At 42.8% G+C, this 15,694-nt stretch overlaps 1 protein-coding gene across 2 annotated transcripts in view; it reads right to left on the bottom strand.

Annotated features, from left to right (window-relative positions):
• The window catches only part of lmx1bb (LIM homeobox transcription factor 1, beta b), a gene marked incomplete at both ends in the record, with an annotated part of 78,657 nt that extends 63,197 nt beyond the window's left edge, over positions 1-15,460 (bottom strand). For both annotated transcript variants that reach the window (XM_084055264.1, XM_084055265.1), the window contains 2 exons: positions 14,216-14,402; positions 15,319-15,460. In XM_084055264.1, coding sequence (XP_083911390.1) covers positions 14,216-14,402; positions 15,319-15,460 — 329 coding nt within the window. The remainder of the gene's footprint in view (positions 1-14,215; positions 14,403-15,318) is intronic.
• Positions 15,461-15,694: the final 234 nt, after the last annotated feature.

Genomic DNA, 15,694 nt, shown 5'->3' with positions numbered 1-15,694 from the left:
GAGGGGGGGGGGGGGGGGGGGGGGGGGCGATGCATGCATGGGCCCACTCGGCCCAGCAGCCACCTCCTCTCAGGAGGAGGCCAGCGACGGCCACAGAGGCCAAAAAGACTGATGGGAGCGAGCCTCTCTAGACCGCAGGTTTGCTTTCTTTAACTGCTGAGTTTGGGTTTGCGTCCATAACCGCAGAACTGCTGCAGCTATGTTAGCGTTCAATGGGGGCTTTCCATTTTAACCCCTTAAGACCGGGAACGCATCTGTGTGTCATATTTTGATTTGAGCTAAAAAGGCACTATTTTACACTTTGGGCTATTCAAAAATAGCAGATATACAAGCTCGTAGCGCGGCACCGAGTGCCGCGCTACGAGCTTGTAGATCTGCTATTTTTGAAAAATTGTGCAAATTTGTGCAAAACTTTGAATATATATATTTTTCAAGCGAACATCTATAACTCAAATCTTTGCTTCCGGGGGTCCCTGGAACAACATGTTTTGAGATGGGGGTCCGCGGCCAAACACATATCATTTTGGGGGTCCTTGACATGAAAAGGTTTGAGAACCACTGATATAGAAACATAGGTTTTTAGGAAAACTGTCAGGATTTAGAAGACATTCTGTAGAATCGGAACCTCAGGCCTTAACGGGTTAAGTGGCCCGCAGATGCACAATTGGTGCATATAGAATGAGGTAGAATGAAACCAGGAAATGGAATCAAACAATTGAAAAAAAGAAAGAAAGAAAAAAAAACATTATTTATAGATAATTAGATCAAAACGTCTCAGCTTTTTGCCTGCAGGAATACATTTTTCATGCAAAAAAAATCAAGAGCGCTCAGGTCTCAGCATCAATAAGGCAAAAATAAATACACTTTTTTTTCTTTTGTTGTTGAAGATTTCCCATGTTTTATCCTCTTATCTGTCCCTTTTTCCTAGACACACGAATCATTTTGCGGCGCTCGTGAAGCCGCAGAAAATGTTCCCAGGAAGACGTATGGTGGCTGTTTTCTGGGAAATATTAATATCCAGCCAGCAGAGAGAGAGAGGCAAGGTAAAGGAGAGAGAGGAGACAGTGGGGGTGGTGGGGGGGGTGAGGTGTGGGATATGGGGGGGGTGGGGGGCACACAGACGATCAGTATCACCGTATCTGATGATGAAATGCCTCTTATATTGCAGCCCCCCCGCCCCCCCCCCCAACCCCTCCCCTGAAATGCACGATTTCTCTCCACTGCATGTCACCTCAGTGTGCAGAACATGGTGTCTGTAGCCTAGCTCCCCCCGGAGAGAGGTGTGTGTGTGTGTGTGTGCGAGTGTGAGTGTGTGTGTGTGCGTGCGCGCGCGCATGCACGTGTGAGTGTGCTTGCTATTACAAAAATAGCAGATCTACAAGCTCATAGCGCGGCACCGAGTGCCGCGCTACGAGCTTGTAGATCTGCTATTTTTGAAAATGTGTGACAATTTGTGTAAATCTTTGAATATATATATATTTTTAAAGCCAACATTTGTAACTCAAATCTTTGCTTCTGGGGGTCCCTGAAACTAAAATATTTGAAGATAGGGGTCCGCGGCGGCGGTGTGTGTGCGTGTGTGTACGTGTGCGCGTGTGTATGTGTGTGAGCGCGTGCGCAGAATCCAGGGTGGGCATTCTCTGTGCACTCATGGTGGACAGACTGTCCTGTCATCACCACCGCACTGCAGATCCACCACATCTGCCTTGTCTTACACCAGTTAGCCCTGCTCAATGCCCCCCCCCAACCCCCCCTACCCCCCCTACCCTCCCACTCCCTCCCACTCCTCCCACACTATCCCATCTAGATCATCCAAATATTTCCCCTCGCTGCTTTTTGAAGCTTCCATGGGTCACGGGACCCCGAGCACAAATCACGCTGGCTTGGGGGGGGGGGGGGGGGGGGGGACGGGGCCTGGTCGGAGTGGAGGGGACGGCAGGCACGTAAAGAAACCCAATCTGCACTGTTTTCATATGGGGGTTATTTTTCTTTGCCAAGAGACGGCCATCACCAATCAGCGGACGGCTCTAAACAGAGAGTTTAGGGAGCTCTCTGCTGCTATACATGCTGTCCTCTGTGGCAGTTGACTTCAACAGTGATGGAAAAAGTACTCAAATTCTTTACTTAAGTAAAAGTACCAATACTGCAATATAGAAATACTCTATTACAAGTAAAAGTCCAGAATTAAAAAAGTACTTGAGTAAAAGCTCACAACGCGTCGCATCATATTATTACATATAATATAATAATTTATATCTGCCAAAGTAACTAGTAACTAAAGTTTTCAAATAATTGTAGTGGAGTAGAAGTACAATATTTGCCTCTGAGATGTAGTGGAGTAGAAGTAAAAGTATTGTAAATTGTAAATACTCAAGTAAAGAACAAATACCTCAAAATTGGACTTAAGTGCAGTACTTAAGTAAATGTACTTAGTTACTTTCCACCACTGATTTTCAACCACGTTCCCCTGGCCGCACCGAGGGGCGCAAGAGAGAGAGAGGGAGAGAGAGAGAGAGAGAGAATAGAGAGAGGGAGAGAGAGAGAGAGAGAGAGAGAGAGAGAGAGAGAGAGAGAGAGAGAGAGAGAGAGAGAGAGAGAGAGAGAGAGAGAGAGAGAGAGAGTGAATAGAGAGAGAGAGAGAGAGTGAATAGAGAGAGAGAGAGAGAGAGAGAGAGAGAGAGAGAGTGAATAGAGAGAGAGAGAGAGAGTGAATAGAGAGAGAGAGAGAGTGAATAGAGAGAGAGAGTCTGACAGACTGCAGTGGCTGAAGCAGAGACCGTTGGAGCCCCAGGTACACAGCACAGCTCAGCTCTGGGTTCCATGTTGATAGATGGAAAACCAAATCCATCTCCCGGTATCCAATAAAACAAAGATGTTAGTTTTTACACTATGACACCACACTTGCCGTCGTTTTTCATACTGAATTATGATCCAGCACCGAGCAAAGGAGCCGAGAAGTTAAAAAAGAAAAGAAAAAATATATACTTCAGTCGAGCCTTTGGGGTTCTATACAAAGACCGACTCCTGGTGCCCCTGAATGTGAGACCATACACTTAACCCCCCCACCCCAAAAAATACAAAAAATGAGGGGTGAAAATAATAAAGACACAGGGGTCATAATAACAAAAGAATCAACGTTTTAAACGGAGGGGTTTCCAAATGGAATTCTCCGTCTTAGAATCGCCGGACAGAGATGCTATAGACGTTTCCAGGTCAACCAGGTTGGGTAGGTTACATCATTCTGGTTCTCAAAGTGAGGGGGTCCTTGGGGGGGGGGGGTTCCAGGGGGTCCCCAGCTAAATGTGTTAATATAGCATCACAATAGTTTTAACCTTTTATACTTTGGCTATTCAAAAATAGCAGATCTACAAGCTCATAGCGCGGCACCGAGTGCCGCGCTATGAGCTTGTATATCTGCTATTTTTGAAAAATCGTGAAATTTTGTGCAAATCTTTGAATATATATTGTTTTTGAAGCGAACGTTTGTAACTCAAATCTTTGCTTCTGGGGGGTCCCTGGAACAAGATATTTTGAGATGGGGGTCCGCGGCCGAATACATATAATTTGGGGGGTCCTTGACATGAAAAGGTTTGAGAACCACTGGCCTACATTACAAAGGACAGGCCTACAGACAGACAGACAGACAGACAGACAAACAGACAGACAGACAGGACATTCATACAGTAACGGGCGGCATTATGACGAGCCCAGCATCCTTGTGGAACCTTCTCCTCCTCCCACCTGCAGGGCACGAGGGTTCACACACACACACACACACACACACACACACACACACACACACACACACACACACACACACACACACACACACACACACACACACACACACACACACACACACACACACACACACACACACACACACACACAGTGGAGAGAGGAATCTGCAGTGTGCTGGTTAAAGTAATCATATTGGTCTCACTGCATCTGATCTGCAGTCTAACAGACTTCCAAACAGTTGAATGAGTAAATAAAGTGCCCCGGGGGACTCCCGCTGGAGATGGATTACCACAAGGGGTGCAGCAACACAAAAGCTGAAGCTGAAGCGCCCACAACACTACACTGTGAGCCCACAGACCCCCCCACCCTCCCCCCCCAAAAAAGGGCCAGGTTGCTGGGCCACTACCATGGGGAACCCGGCAAACTTTTATTAATCTTATCCCGGTTGGTTCCTCAACCTTTTTTCTGGATCAGGGCCCACTTGGAAAATCTCGAAAATGTGTTTGGTGGCCCACCCATCTGACCACTTAACAAAACGGCAGCCGTTGGGCAGCCGTTTATTTTAATGATAATTAACCACTGGCCTAGCGGTCGGGGCACCTAGGCTCTAATGTGGCCTGACAGTTCATCGTGGGTTCGAGTCCCGACGATCTTTACTGCATCTTTACTGTCTCTCCCCATCTCTCTCTCTCCCTGTTTCCTGTCCATCTCCACTATCCCAATAAAGGCAGAAAAGCCCAAAAAAGATATATTTAAAAAAAAAGATCTTAATGTTTTGTCAATTATTCGGGGGCCCATTTGCAGTATCCTCTCATCCCACCATATGGGCCCTAGGCCCACAGGTTTAGAACCCCTTTCCTATATAGACCACACCTCCTGATATCCATGCACTCACAGACACACGGCCATACAGACACAGGCTACTGTATGTTACTAGGCCAGGTATGTGCTCTCAAATGTGTGCATTTTGTAGGCCTATATGTGTGTGTGAGTATGTGTGTCTGCGTGAGCGTGTGTGTGCATCTGCATGCGTGCCTATATGGAGTGGTGGGAAAAGTACTCAAATGTTTTGCTTAAGTAAAAGTATCAATACTGCAATGTAGAAGTACTCTGTCACAAGTAAAAGTCCGGAATTAAAAATGTACTTGAGTAAAAGTACAGAAGTATTGGTATCAAAATGTACTTAAAGTACCAAAAGTAATAGTACTAGAATGTTTGAAAATAGCAGATCTACAAGCTCACAACGCGATCTGCTATTTTCAAATAGCCTAGGTATAAAATAGGGATACAGTGGTTAATGTATGTTTTATAATGTAATAATTTACATCTACAAAGTATCTAGTAACTAAAGTTTTCAAATGATTGTAGCAGAGTAAAAGTACAATATTTGCCTCTGAGATGTAGTGGAGTAGAAGTAGAAGTACTGAAAATTGGAAATACTCAAGTAAAGTGCAAATACCTCAAAATTGTTACTTAAGTACAGTACTTGAGTAAATGTACTTTTTTACTTTACACCACTGCCTATATGTATTGTCTCCGCATGTGTGTGCGTGCGTGCGTGCGTGCGTGCGTGCGTGCGTGCGCGAGTGTGTGTGTGTGCGTCCGCTGGAGTGCATAGGACCACATAAGATGAGAATCGTGCTCACTTGGCTGTGGAAAAGCGAGGGTCTGGAGGGGACTAAGGGTCCGTGGCATTCTAGGAGCCCCCCCCATCCCCACCCAGGCCCCCATTCTTCCCCTCTTTCGGGTTCCTGACACAAATAAAAGGATTAGGAGCCCCCGTTTCCGTCAGGCCCTCCATTCAGGACAAAGCTCTGACCAGCTTAGTGTCACACTTAATGATAAAAGTGCAAATCTCTGTCAGCCACTTCGGGCAGAAATACCAGTGTTTGGGAGGGATAATCTCGTTTGATGAAGAATAAAAGAGAGGGGGGGGCTACAAAGACAGAAGGAAATGTGTTTTATGATATAACATAACAATGCTTATGCCATCAAGCCATGTCGAGAGGGTCGGATTTTTGCTTTTGGTCTGTGGTGTGGTATGGCTACGGACAGGACAACAAAAGGCCATTTCACCAGAAAGACACTGAAATGTGTCTGTCTCTTGGTCATACAGCAAAGCATGTCGGAGAGAACAGAACAGAGACAAAGAACGAGACACTGAGCAAGAGAGAGTATAATGTCTATGCACATATGCACGCGAGCACACATGCACACACACACACACACACACAAAAGCTAAAAAGCATTATTTTACACTTTGGGCTATTCAAAAATAGCAGATATACAAGCTCATAGCGCGGCACCGAGTGCCGCGCTATGAGCTTGTAGATCTGCTATTTTTGAAAAATCGTGAAAATGTGTGCAAATCTTTGAATGTATATATTTTTAAAGCGAATATTTTTAACTGAAATCTTTGCTTCTGAGCAAGAGAGAGGATAATGTCTATGCACACACACACAAACAAGCGCATATGCACACGCACACACACACACACACAAACAAGCGCATATGCGCACGCACACACACACACAAACAAGCGCACACGCGTGCACACGTACACACACACACACACGCGCACACACACACACACACACACACACACACACACACACACACACACACACACACACACACACACACACACACACACACACACACACACACACACACACACACACACACACACACACACACACACACACACACACACGCGACGAAACCTCGGAGGAGCGTAGTGTAGATAAATACGCTCCTCTGCCCAGATTCCCATGTAGAGATAGAATGTGTGACGCGAGTGTGAGAGTGAGCCTTGGGCACACAACAGTCTGAATGCAGCACTTGCCACCGTGATGCCAGTTCTCTCTAGTGTATCTGCGAAAGGCCTACGTGTTGGAAAAACATTCCAGAGTGGGATCACATATACAGAGCTGGGGGCCAGCAGGCGATACTGTGCGCCAGCAGCAAGAGGCCATGTCTCAATTCCTCATGCACGTTCGACCAGACCGCCTGCCCACCCCCCCCCCCCCCCTTGGAACAAGACGTGGCCCACTTCCAAACTAATTCCATTTTTAACAGCAAAAACGAAACGGAGCAGAATCAGACCTGAAAAATAATTAGAAAGAAGTATGTACGTACTATGTATACGCTATTAAGTATTCTTGCCAACACTCTAAATGAAGCTAATTTAAGATGAATAATTTCATCACATGGATGGGTACAGTTAAATCCAACCATTTCAAACAAAAACATTTTGATTCTCTTCTTTATAAACAACTGAACCTGGCGAAAACCGAGAGACTGAAAACATTCGCTGAGTGCGTTTTATTTCTCGGGCTGGCTACTTAAACAACCTCAAACCCATTACAGTATTTCACAGATTTGGGCCAGAATCTAATTTGTAAATTGCATTTAAATGGTTTTGCGGTGGACCTTCCTTCTTGTTATGAAGAGTTGTCACGCTGTGAAAATAAACCTGAAGGCCTGAGGGGAGGTGAGGCTCGGGATGAAAATCACCGCATTGCCGCGTCCAAGCCTTCTCCCTCTACTGTCACTGATTAGCATTCCCGATTGACTGACATGTCCCACTGGCTGCCTAACAGCCGGCTTTAGGAGATGAGGTTAAATTGTGGCTACCAACAAATTGCATGCTTGAGTTCCTCTGCACCCCTCTGCTATCATCCAGTGTAATGTGAGCACACCATGCAGGCAGACCCCCTCCGCCCCCGCCCCCACCTCAACACACACACACACACACACACACACACACACACACACACAAAGCCACAGAGCCCTCTTTCCACATCCCTAGGCACCAGCCTAGCCTCTAAAGTGGTGATGGGGCACTGCCGTGGCTGAGCCTCTGTGGCTTCCCATAGAGTCCTGTCCCAAAGTGTTTTGTGTTCCAACTGCTCCATGCTGCAGGAACACACACACACACACACACACACACACACACACACACACACACACACACACACACACACACACACACACACACACACACACACACACACACTATTTTCAAAGCACGTGCACACAAACATGGATACCACACACACATGCACGCACGCACACACACACACAATCATTGACCCGCGGTGGCTTTACAAAAATCCTCGATGAAATCACGCAACACATATAATGATATTATTACTTAAGATTTCATTACTTAAGATGATTTAGTGTGGTCAAAGTGGCCCACAAATTACAAATTAAATATTAAATGAAACGGCACACTGTTCCGCTACTGTTGAATCTGTAATAGCATGCTATCCATACACAAGTGTTTTGTTCAAATGAGCCGTTTAATCAAATATTAATCACTCAAAGTGGCTATAAGGGGAGAAAACAGGAAGGACTAAAAGAGTGAATTAATGTAGTCTTTTCTTGAGCGTCAAATAAACGCTGCAACGTTCCAACAGGTCCTTAATGGTTCCAAATGGTGCTGGAGGAGGGGACGGTTAGCAAGGCATGAGATGACAGATGATGCATCCTCGTATGCTGCTGGGACAGGCCGAGCCATGTTGACATAGAACCCAATACTTCCTTACAGAGGAACAGGCCCGAGTCCAGCCAGCTCCTTGCCGAGCAGTAAAAAAAATCCTTGCAAGCTGAAGCAATATTATCCAGCTTAGTGTTGCTAACATTAGATTTGTCTCTCGGTAGAGGTCCTCCTTTATTTACCCAGGAGAAGTGGCTATAGACCTGTTTTTATGATTTTTTTTAGGCAGAATTAGACAAAAGATGCTAGCAGTTAGCATAGAGAGCATACACACAACTGGATCATTATTCCATGACTCCTCAGCATAATAGACAAAAGAAGCATCTCTTGTTTACAGAATGAGTGTTCATTTTAACTCTGAGAGTGTGAACATGGACGCTGGGAGTGTGAAAATGGACACGTTACGGGGACACTCTCTGAGTTAAATTAAAACTCAGGGTTTTACTTTGTGAGGGACGAGGGCTGGAGGACAGGAGAAAAGAAAACGTGTCCATTTTGTGTGCATGTGTTTGTAAAGTAGCAGGCCACGCGGGAGTGTCCTGGGGTGAGGAAAAAAACACACTGTGTGAGCTAACAGCGAACCCACAGTCGTCAGCATCTATCCAACACACTGCTCACTACGGCGTCCCAAGCATGGCTAATTAAAAAACAACAATTTCACAGGAGGGCACTACTAACAGTTCTAAAACGCACCTCTCAGCACACCGGGGGATCGTCCAAACGCTGAGAATTACAAGGGAAGTGAGACAGGTTCTGGGGGCTCGGGTTTTATGACTTCATCTGGTCTGCTTTTCCAATATTCATAGAAACCATAACTTGAACCTCATTTCTGACTCCAAAAAGCATGAATTACCAAATTAGCCCATTCAGACCGGGAACGCATCTGTGTGTCATTTTACGGTTACTTTGTGCTATTCGAAAATAGCAGATCTACAAGCTCATAGCGCGGCACCGAGTGCCGCGCTATGAGCTTGAATATCTGCTATTTTTCGAATTATTTTGAAAAATTGTGCAAATCTTTGAATACATATATTTTTTTAAGCGTTAGGATTTAGGAAAACATTTTTTTAATCGGCCTCAGGTCTTAATGGGTTAAGAAAAAGGTGAAAAAATATATATAAAATAATCTGCATGCTGGTGAATTTTGATGAACTCCCTGTGAGCCAATTTAAATCAATATTTTGCCAAAAAAAGCATGCAAAGTTGTATGTGCTACCAGTATTTACAGTATACAGTGTGTAGTGATAGTTGTGAACTATATCAATACACCACACAAATTAGAACTATTGTTATAGTTACTACTAAACAATATTAACCGCATAGTTATACCCCATCACTTGCTGAAAAATCTATTTTAGAATGCAAAGTTGTATGTGCTACCAGTATTTACAGTACATATAGTTATAGATTATGTACTATATCGATACACCACACAAATCAGAACTATTGTTATAGTTACTACCAAACAATATTAACCTCATAGTTACACCCACATCACTAGAGCGTGTCGTGCCTCTAACAAGGCAGTCAATTAAAGGGGTGTTTTCCAACACTTTGGTCAAGTGATAGCCTTATTACACAAGCCTTCCTTTCAAAGCATCTGCTCCGGTTAGGAGAAAAAAAGTCCCTCCAGGGGGAAGAAGAAAAAAAAAAGATCTCCCACTTTCTAATGATGTATAATTGACCTCTAAACACCAGGACACAACAAACTCTCCGGGGGTGGTGTAATTCCACTCCACTACCTCTTACACACCGTCCGTCTCGTTTAAGCTTGTTCCCCCTCACGGAGCTCTCGGCCACGGCGCCCATCCAGCTGACAGACCCTATTTACCCATTCTCAATCTAACCCCATATGGAATACATGGAGGAAAGAAGAAAGAACGCACCAACATTTTCATGTTTGCCTCCTTTTTCAAAGTGTATAAATATACACAAACTGAGGATTTGACTGTGAATCTTCATTTTCCTTTCTTTGACTTATAGACTGAAAACTGAATCATTCAGTTTTCAGTCTATAAGTCAAAGAAAGGAATCTAATGTTTCCCAAAATAGTGCAGGAAGTAGTTTCATCAGCTTCTGTGCATCGGTACACTGTACTGTCTCTGATTTATTATTCTCCTTTTGCTATAAAAACTATCAAATCATAACAATAACAACAACTATATACGTAGATAGAAAGCCGGCCAATGATATTTGCCATTTGTCCTTGCACTTAAGCTATAAACTATAAAATGTGTTTACCTCCAAAAATCAGTAAAAACAACAGAATAAAAACATCAAGGTCAACTGTCTGACACACACAGAGGAAATCCAACCAAAACATAGGCTGATAAATTCTCACATTTACTACCACATAATCATACTATTTGGAGGTGTGCTTAAATGTGTCGGTGAAGTATGTACACATACTGTACGCAGTACAGTTTTTTTTTCTTTTTTTACACAGCACACCGTCAGGCTCCTTAACCTGTTCAAAAGGTGTGAAAGAAAGACTGCTTGCCAATTCCTTGATTTACGGCACGCTAGCTCGAGCTGATTACGGGGTATGAATCAGTTTGCTGTAGGAATGTAATTAGGCACGTAGACCTCTGTAAGTCTGAGCAGCTCTCCTCACAGCCCAGAGCACTTTGTGGGCTGACAAATGCATCTTAAATGGGTGTCATAAAAGTCAAAAAGGTGGCAATTACATCTTTAAGTATCCCATCAGTGCAAATGAAATAAACAAAAAAAAGGGATACTTTTTGTCTAAGGTGAAGTGGGACCCTCCAGCAAGGTTATTTTTTATCATTATATATTTTTTTTTCTTTATAACCTGGGAGGGATCAAGGGGAAATAAGGGGGAGGAGGTTTGAACAATTAAAAGATGGAACGTGTGATGAATAACGCTGTGAGAGAGCATGATGGCGCCTAGCAGGTTGCTGTTTTTGGCGTGGATGTTTGGACTTGTCACATAACCTCAACATGCAAAATGCCAGAGGTAGCAAAGCGAGGGAGGGCTGCCTGCATGCGGATATGCTGAGCTCATAATAATAATAATAATAATGTAATACAATATATTACGATATAATACTTATACCAAATATGGTGTTTCTAACACAATATTGTGTGTGAAAATATATAGTATGCAAATTGAGATATTTGCACCAAAGATATATGTTTTCTCTGGCTTTCACACACACACACACACACACACACACACACACACACACACACACACACACACACACACACACACACACACACACACACACACACACACACACACACACACACACACACACACACACACACACACACCTGCACACACAATAGATAAACAAAACAAGTAAGAAAGACAATATGAAGCAACAACAAAATGGCCAGGGTAAAATAAGCAAAAAGAAAAGAGATCCCTCTCTCTTTGCTGGACTATGGTCTCCCTTTTCCAGCCAAACTCTAAGCCGTGAAGCCGTGACACCGGTATCCCTTAGTTACTGCTATGAATTTCCCCATTGTTATCAACTGACTACACTGCTGTCACAAAGCTGGATGAATAGCACGCATGGCAATAGATGTAACTCATTGTTGGTTGCAAGGTATCTAGCAGAGAGCTATAATGTCCTGGTAATCGAAGCCGAATTGTTAAAAAGCCCCGACACAAAAAGCTGAAAATTCAATGACAAGCATGAAAAGCACTCATGCAATGAGAAACACAAGGCACCCCATGGTCTACGGGGCAACACTCCACATCTAGCCTTCAGTTGATAAAATATACAACAAAACAAAAAACATTCTTCTGCTATGTGTGATAATAATGTACTAATTTGATATTTCAATTTACTAATTTCTTCTTCACATAGTAATGTATTTTTTTTGCCTCATCAATTACATGTTATTTTAATTTTAGGTTATTTTTTTTTTAAAGAAATGCAATGGACTTGAAATTGATTACTGCAAAATTACATGATTACAAAAATACAGCCACATTATTACTATTATTCTTATTATTACAGTTATTATAAATTTGACATATTGTGATCAAAATAGCAATATAATCTTTATTTTCACATTAGCCTGCAATATAGCAATACTGGCTATACTAGCTAGGCCTACTGGGCATTTTACTGCTGTTTCAACTCAATCTAGCAAGTAAAAAAAAAGAAAAAACATAAAAAATAATAAGAACAATTCTAACCGCAAAAAAATTAAATGAAATATTAAATTGAGAATGTAGGCTATGTGCATGCATTACGTGTGTGTGCGTGCGTAATAGTTTGTGCGCGTGTGTGCGCACGCGCGCGTGCGCCGGTCTCCGTGCTTGAGTTTCATTTTTTCATAATTCTCCACCTCCATTCAATATTTAGGCTATAGCATACAGGGCTATCACAGAAATTGCCTACTAAATGACTGCCGGATGCGCCAAATGCAAAAGTTAAATACAGGCCCAACATAAAACGCACAAACGATATTATTAAATCGCCCAAATAATTTAAATCAAATAGAATAAAAAAGTAAAAACAACTTACAAAACAACGTACAAAACGTAAAATTGCGTCGAATGACGCACATTAGCCTACACTTTTATAAAATGTGTTCAAATTAGGCTTGCTTAATAGCAGGTCACTGACAGCAGCATATACATATATCATCCAGACTCAGTGAAGGTGCGTTGTAGCCTATACGCTAATACACAGTAAAATCCTCAGTGTTCATTTATCCATTTATAACTCAGTGTTAAATGAACACTCAGGATTTTACTGTGTACTTACAGCGTAAGTACTTTCTGGCATTTTCCTCCTTTTTGGTGCTTTTGAACTCAACGTGGCCAGGCCTATAGTGTTCGTCACATACTGTAGAGTGTAGAGACAGTGAATGGACCGTCAACGAGAAATGAATTAAATGGAGAATCCTTCTCCAATTCCCGCACATATTCTTCCTCGGCCTGGTTCGTTGTGACCAATATAATAGGCCCTAACTATTATGAATGCGCTCACTGGTCCAGTGGAAATAAATATGGAAATATCGCCGACTCTATGACAATAATATAGCAATAAATATGACAATAAGAAATAAACCAGTAAATGCAATCATCCGCCAGCCGTGGAGTGAGTGAGACACATTGAAAAGTATGAAGGCCTGTATAGGCCGACTGTAGCGAAGGGATACAGGATAGGTGGGCACTAATAGGGACATCTGGGCACCTCGATGTAAAATTGGCTATTTTTGCCCAAAATGTAAAAATATGTAATATTTGAAAAATGGTCTTAAGTAATGTAAAGTATACATGATGTGAACATGCACGCACGGTATATCAGACTTAAATGTATCTCTTTCTCGTTGATGCCCAAAAATGACTGGAATATACAGGTTTTGCAGCAATTTGTAGCAATTGTAGAAATATTAGACCTTAATTGTCAAATGTCTAAGCATGTTCTAATCATGTATACTTTACTCGACTTAAAAACATTTCTCAAATATATATATATATTTTTTACATTTTGGAAAAAAAATGCCAATTTAACACAGAAGTGCCCACTCCTCCTTGGTGCCCACCTATCCTGAGAGAGAGACAAATTGAAAAGTAAAGGCCTAATAGGAAAGCCACTTGGAGCATTGGTCGGGCATATAGTAGATCAGTGGTTCTCAACCAGTGGTCCGGGGACCACCAGTGGTCCTGGGGGGGGGGGTTACAAGGCTTTGGCTATTCAAAAATAATATTCAGATATACAAGCTCATAGCGCGGCACCGAGTACCGCACTATGAGCTTGTAGATCTTCTATTTTTGAAAAATATTGAAAATGTGTGCACATTTTTTTTTTAACTCCAAATCTTTGCTTCTGGGGGTCCCTCCATGGCACAAAACATTTTCAGATGGGGGGTCCGCACGGCCAAATGTATATCAATTTAGGGGTCCTTGGGCATGGGAAAAGGGTTGAAAACCACTGCAGTAGATAGATAGATAGATATAGATGGTCAGATGCATGTGCTTACTGTTGGTAGTCATGCTTGCAGTAAAGTTTCCTCTCTCTGAAGTAACAGCTGGTGGTGAGAGGCTGTTGACACACGGTGCACTGCAAACACTCCTCATGCCACGAAGAGTCGTTGACTCTCATCAAGAAGCGGTCAGAGATGGGACGCTGGCAGCCCTCGCACACTGACGGATGGTGACAGTCAGACCCTAGAACATATTTGCTTGTGTGAGTCAATTGTATAGGCCGGTCAAACACACACACACATACATACATAACACACACTCAAAGGGGGGGCTTGTATAGTTTGTAGGCCTACAGGCCTATATAAGACATATTGTCAGATAGAAGAATACACAATCACATGTAAATGTAAGTAAATAAAAAGCTGGGATTAATTAGAATAAAGTCGTTTGACTCGTTCTTACCAAAACGAGACACTTGTAGCTGTATAAGCTAGCTATAGGCCTATACACTGGTATGTCCTATACTACACCATCTGTATAACGAGCCCAGATACGATCATATATCAATCCATCATCAAGTTATTTGATGTCACAATCATTAGACTACTAATGCAAAGAGGATGCCAACCCAGCAGGCGTTTTAGAGGGCATAACGATATACATTTTTCATTTTTTTTGGGGGGGGGGGGCGTTGTTGTTGTATGAACACAAATCTTACTTTTCATCTTTTGTCTGCAACATTTAAGCAATTTAAGGAAGTAATCAACAAACTATAGCCTACTATAAAATCTTTTCAAACATTGGCCAAATTGTCAAATAATAAGGCAACATTTGTGAAAATAGCAGATCTACAAGCTCAATGCCATTAGTGAGCTTGTAGATCTGCTATTTTCACGATATTTATCCCTGGAACCGAGTCAAACTAAATGTAATGGAAAAACAAAAAAAGCTGCAAAGGCTAAAAACATGCCAGGAGAAAAGGAAGGGCTGCAAGCATTCACGCGTAAGCTAATGGTATATGCGTACAGACAGGCCGAGAAAACAAGTCAAACATTCTTTTATTATTATTTTTAAAATCTCGGACATTTTGTTAAGCTATGATGAGTGATTCCGCATTTAGTTCCGAGTAGGTAATGTCTATAAATATCAATCATCTTACCAAGCATGACTCCAAGCGTGGCTTGTCCCGAACGCAGGGGGTGATCTTCAATTTTGATGCCGTCCAGCATGATCGAAGAAGTCTTGGACTGTTTTCTGGTGGAGAGGCGCTCTAGTGACACCAGACCTGTTGCAATATCCATGATTACGATATGATGATCTGCTAGATCGTTCGTATCCCCACAAAAAAAGAGGCTGTTGTTCGAAGATGATGATGCCACTCGTCTCGTAACCGTAAAACCTGTTGAGAGAGACCCGGAGTCCCGATCGAGAAACAGCCTTGCGCTTGAAGAACAAACTTGCACTAAAACACAAGCAACAACTCGCCCTCTGATGCTCACAAATCTGTCAAAGCCACGCAGCCTAAACAAACGGTT

Source organism: Gymnoscopelus microlampas (genome assembly GCF_963454915.1).
Source record: "Gymnoscopelus microlampas genome assembly, chromosome: 4".
NCBI lineage: Eukaryota > Metazoa > Chordata > Actinopteri > Myctophiformes > Myctophidae > Gymnoscopelus > Gymnoscopelus microlampas.
This window is presented reverse-complemented; position numbering and strand designations above follow the sequence as displayed.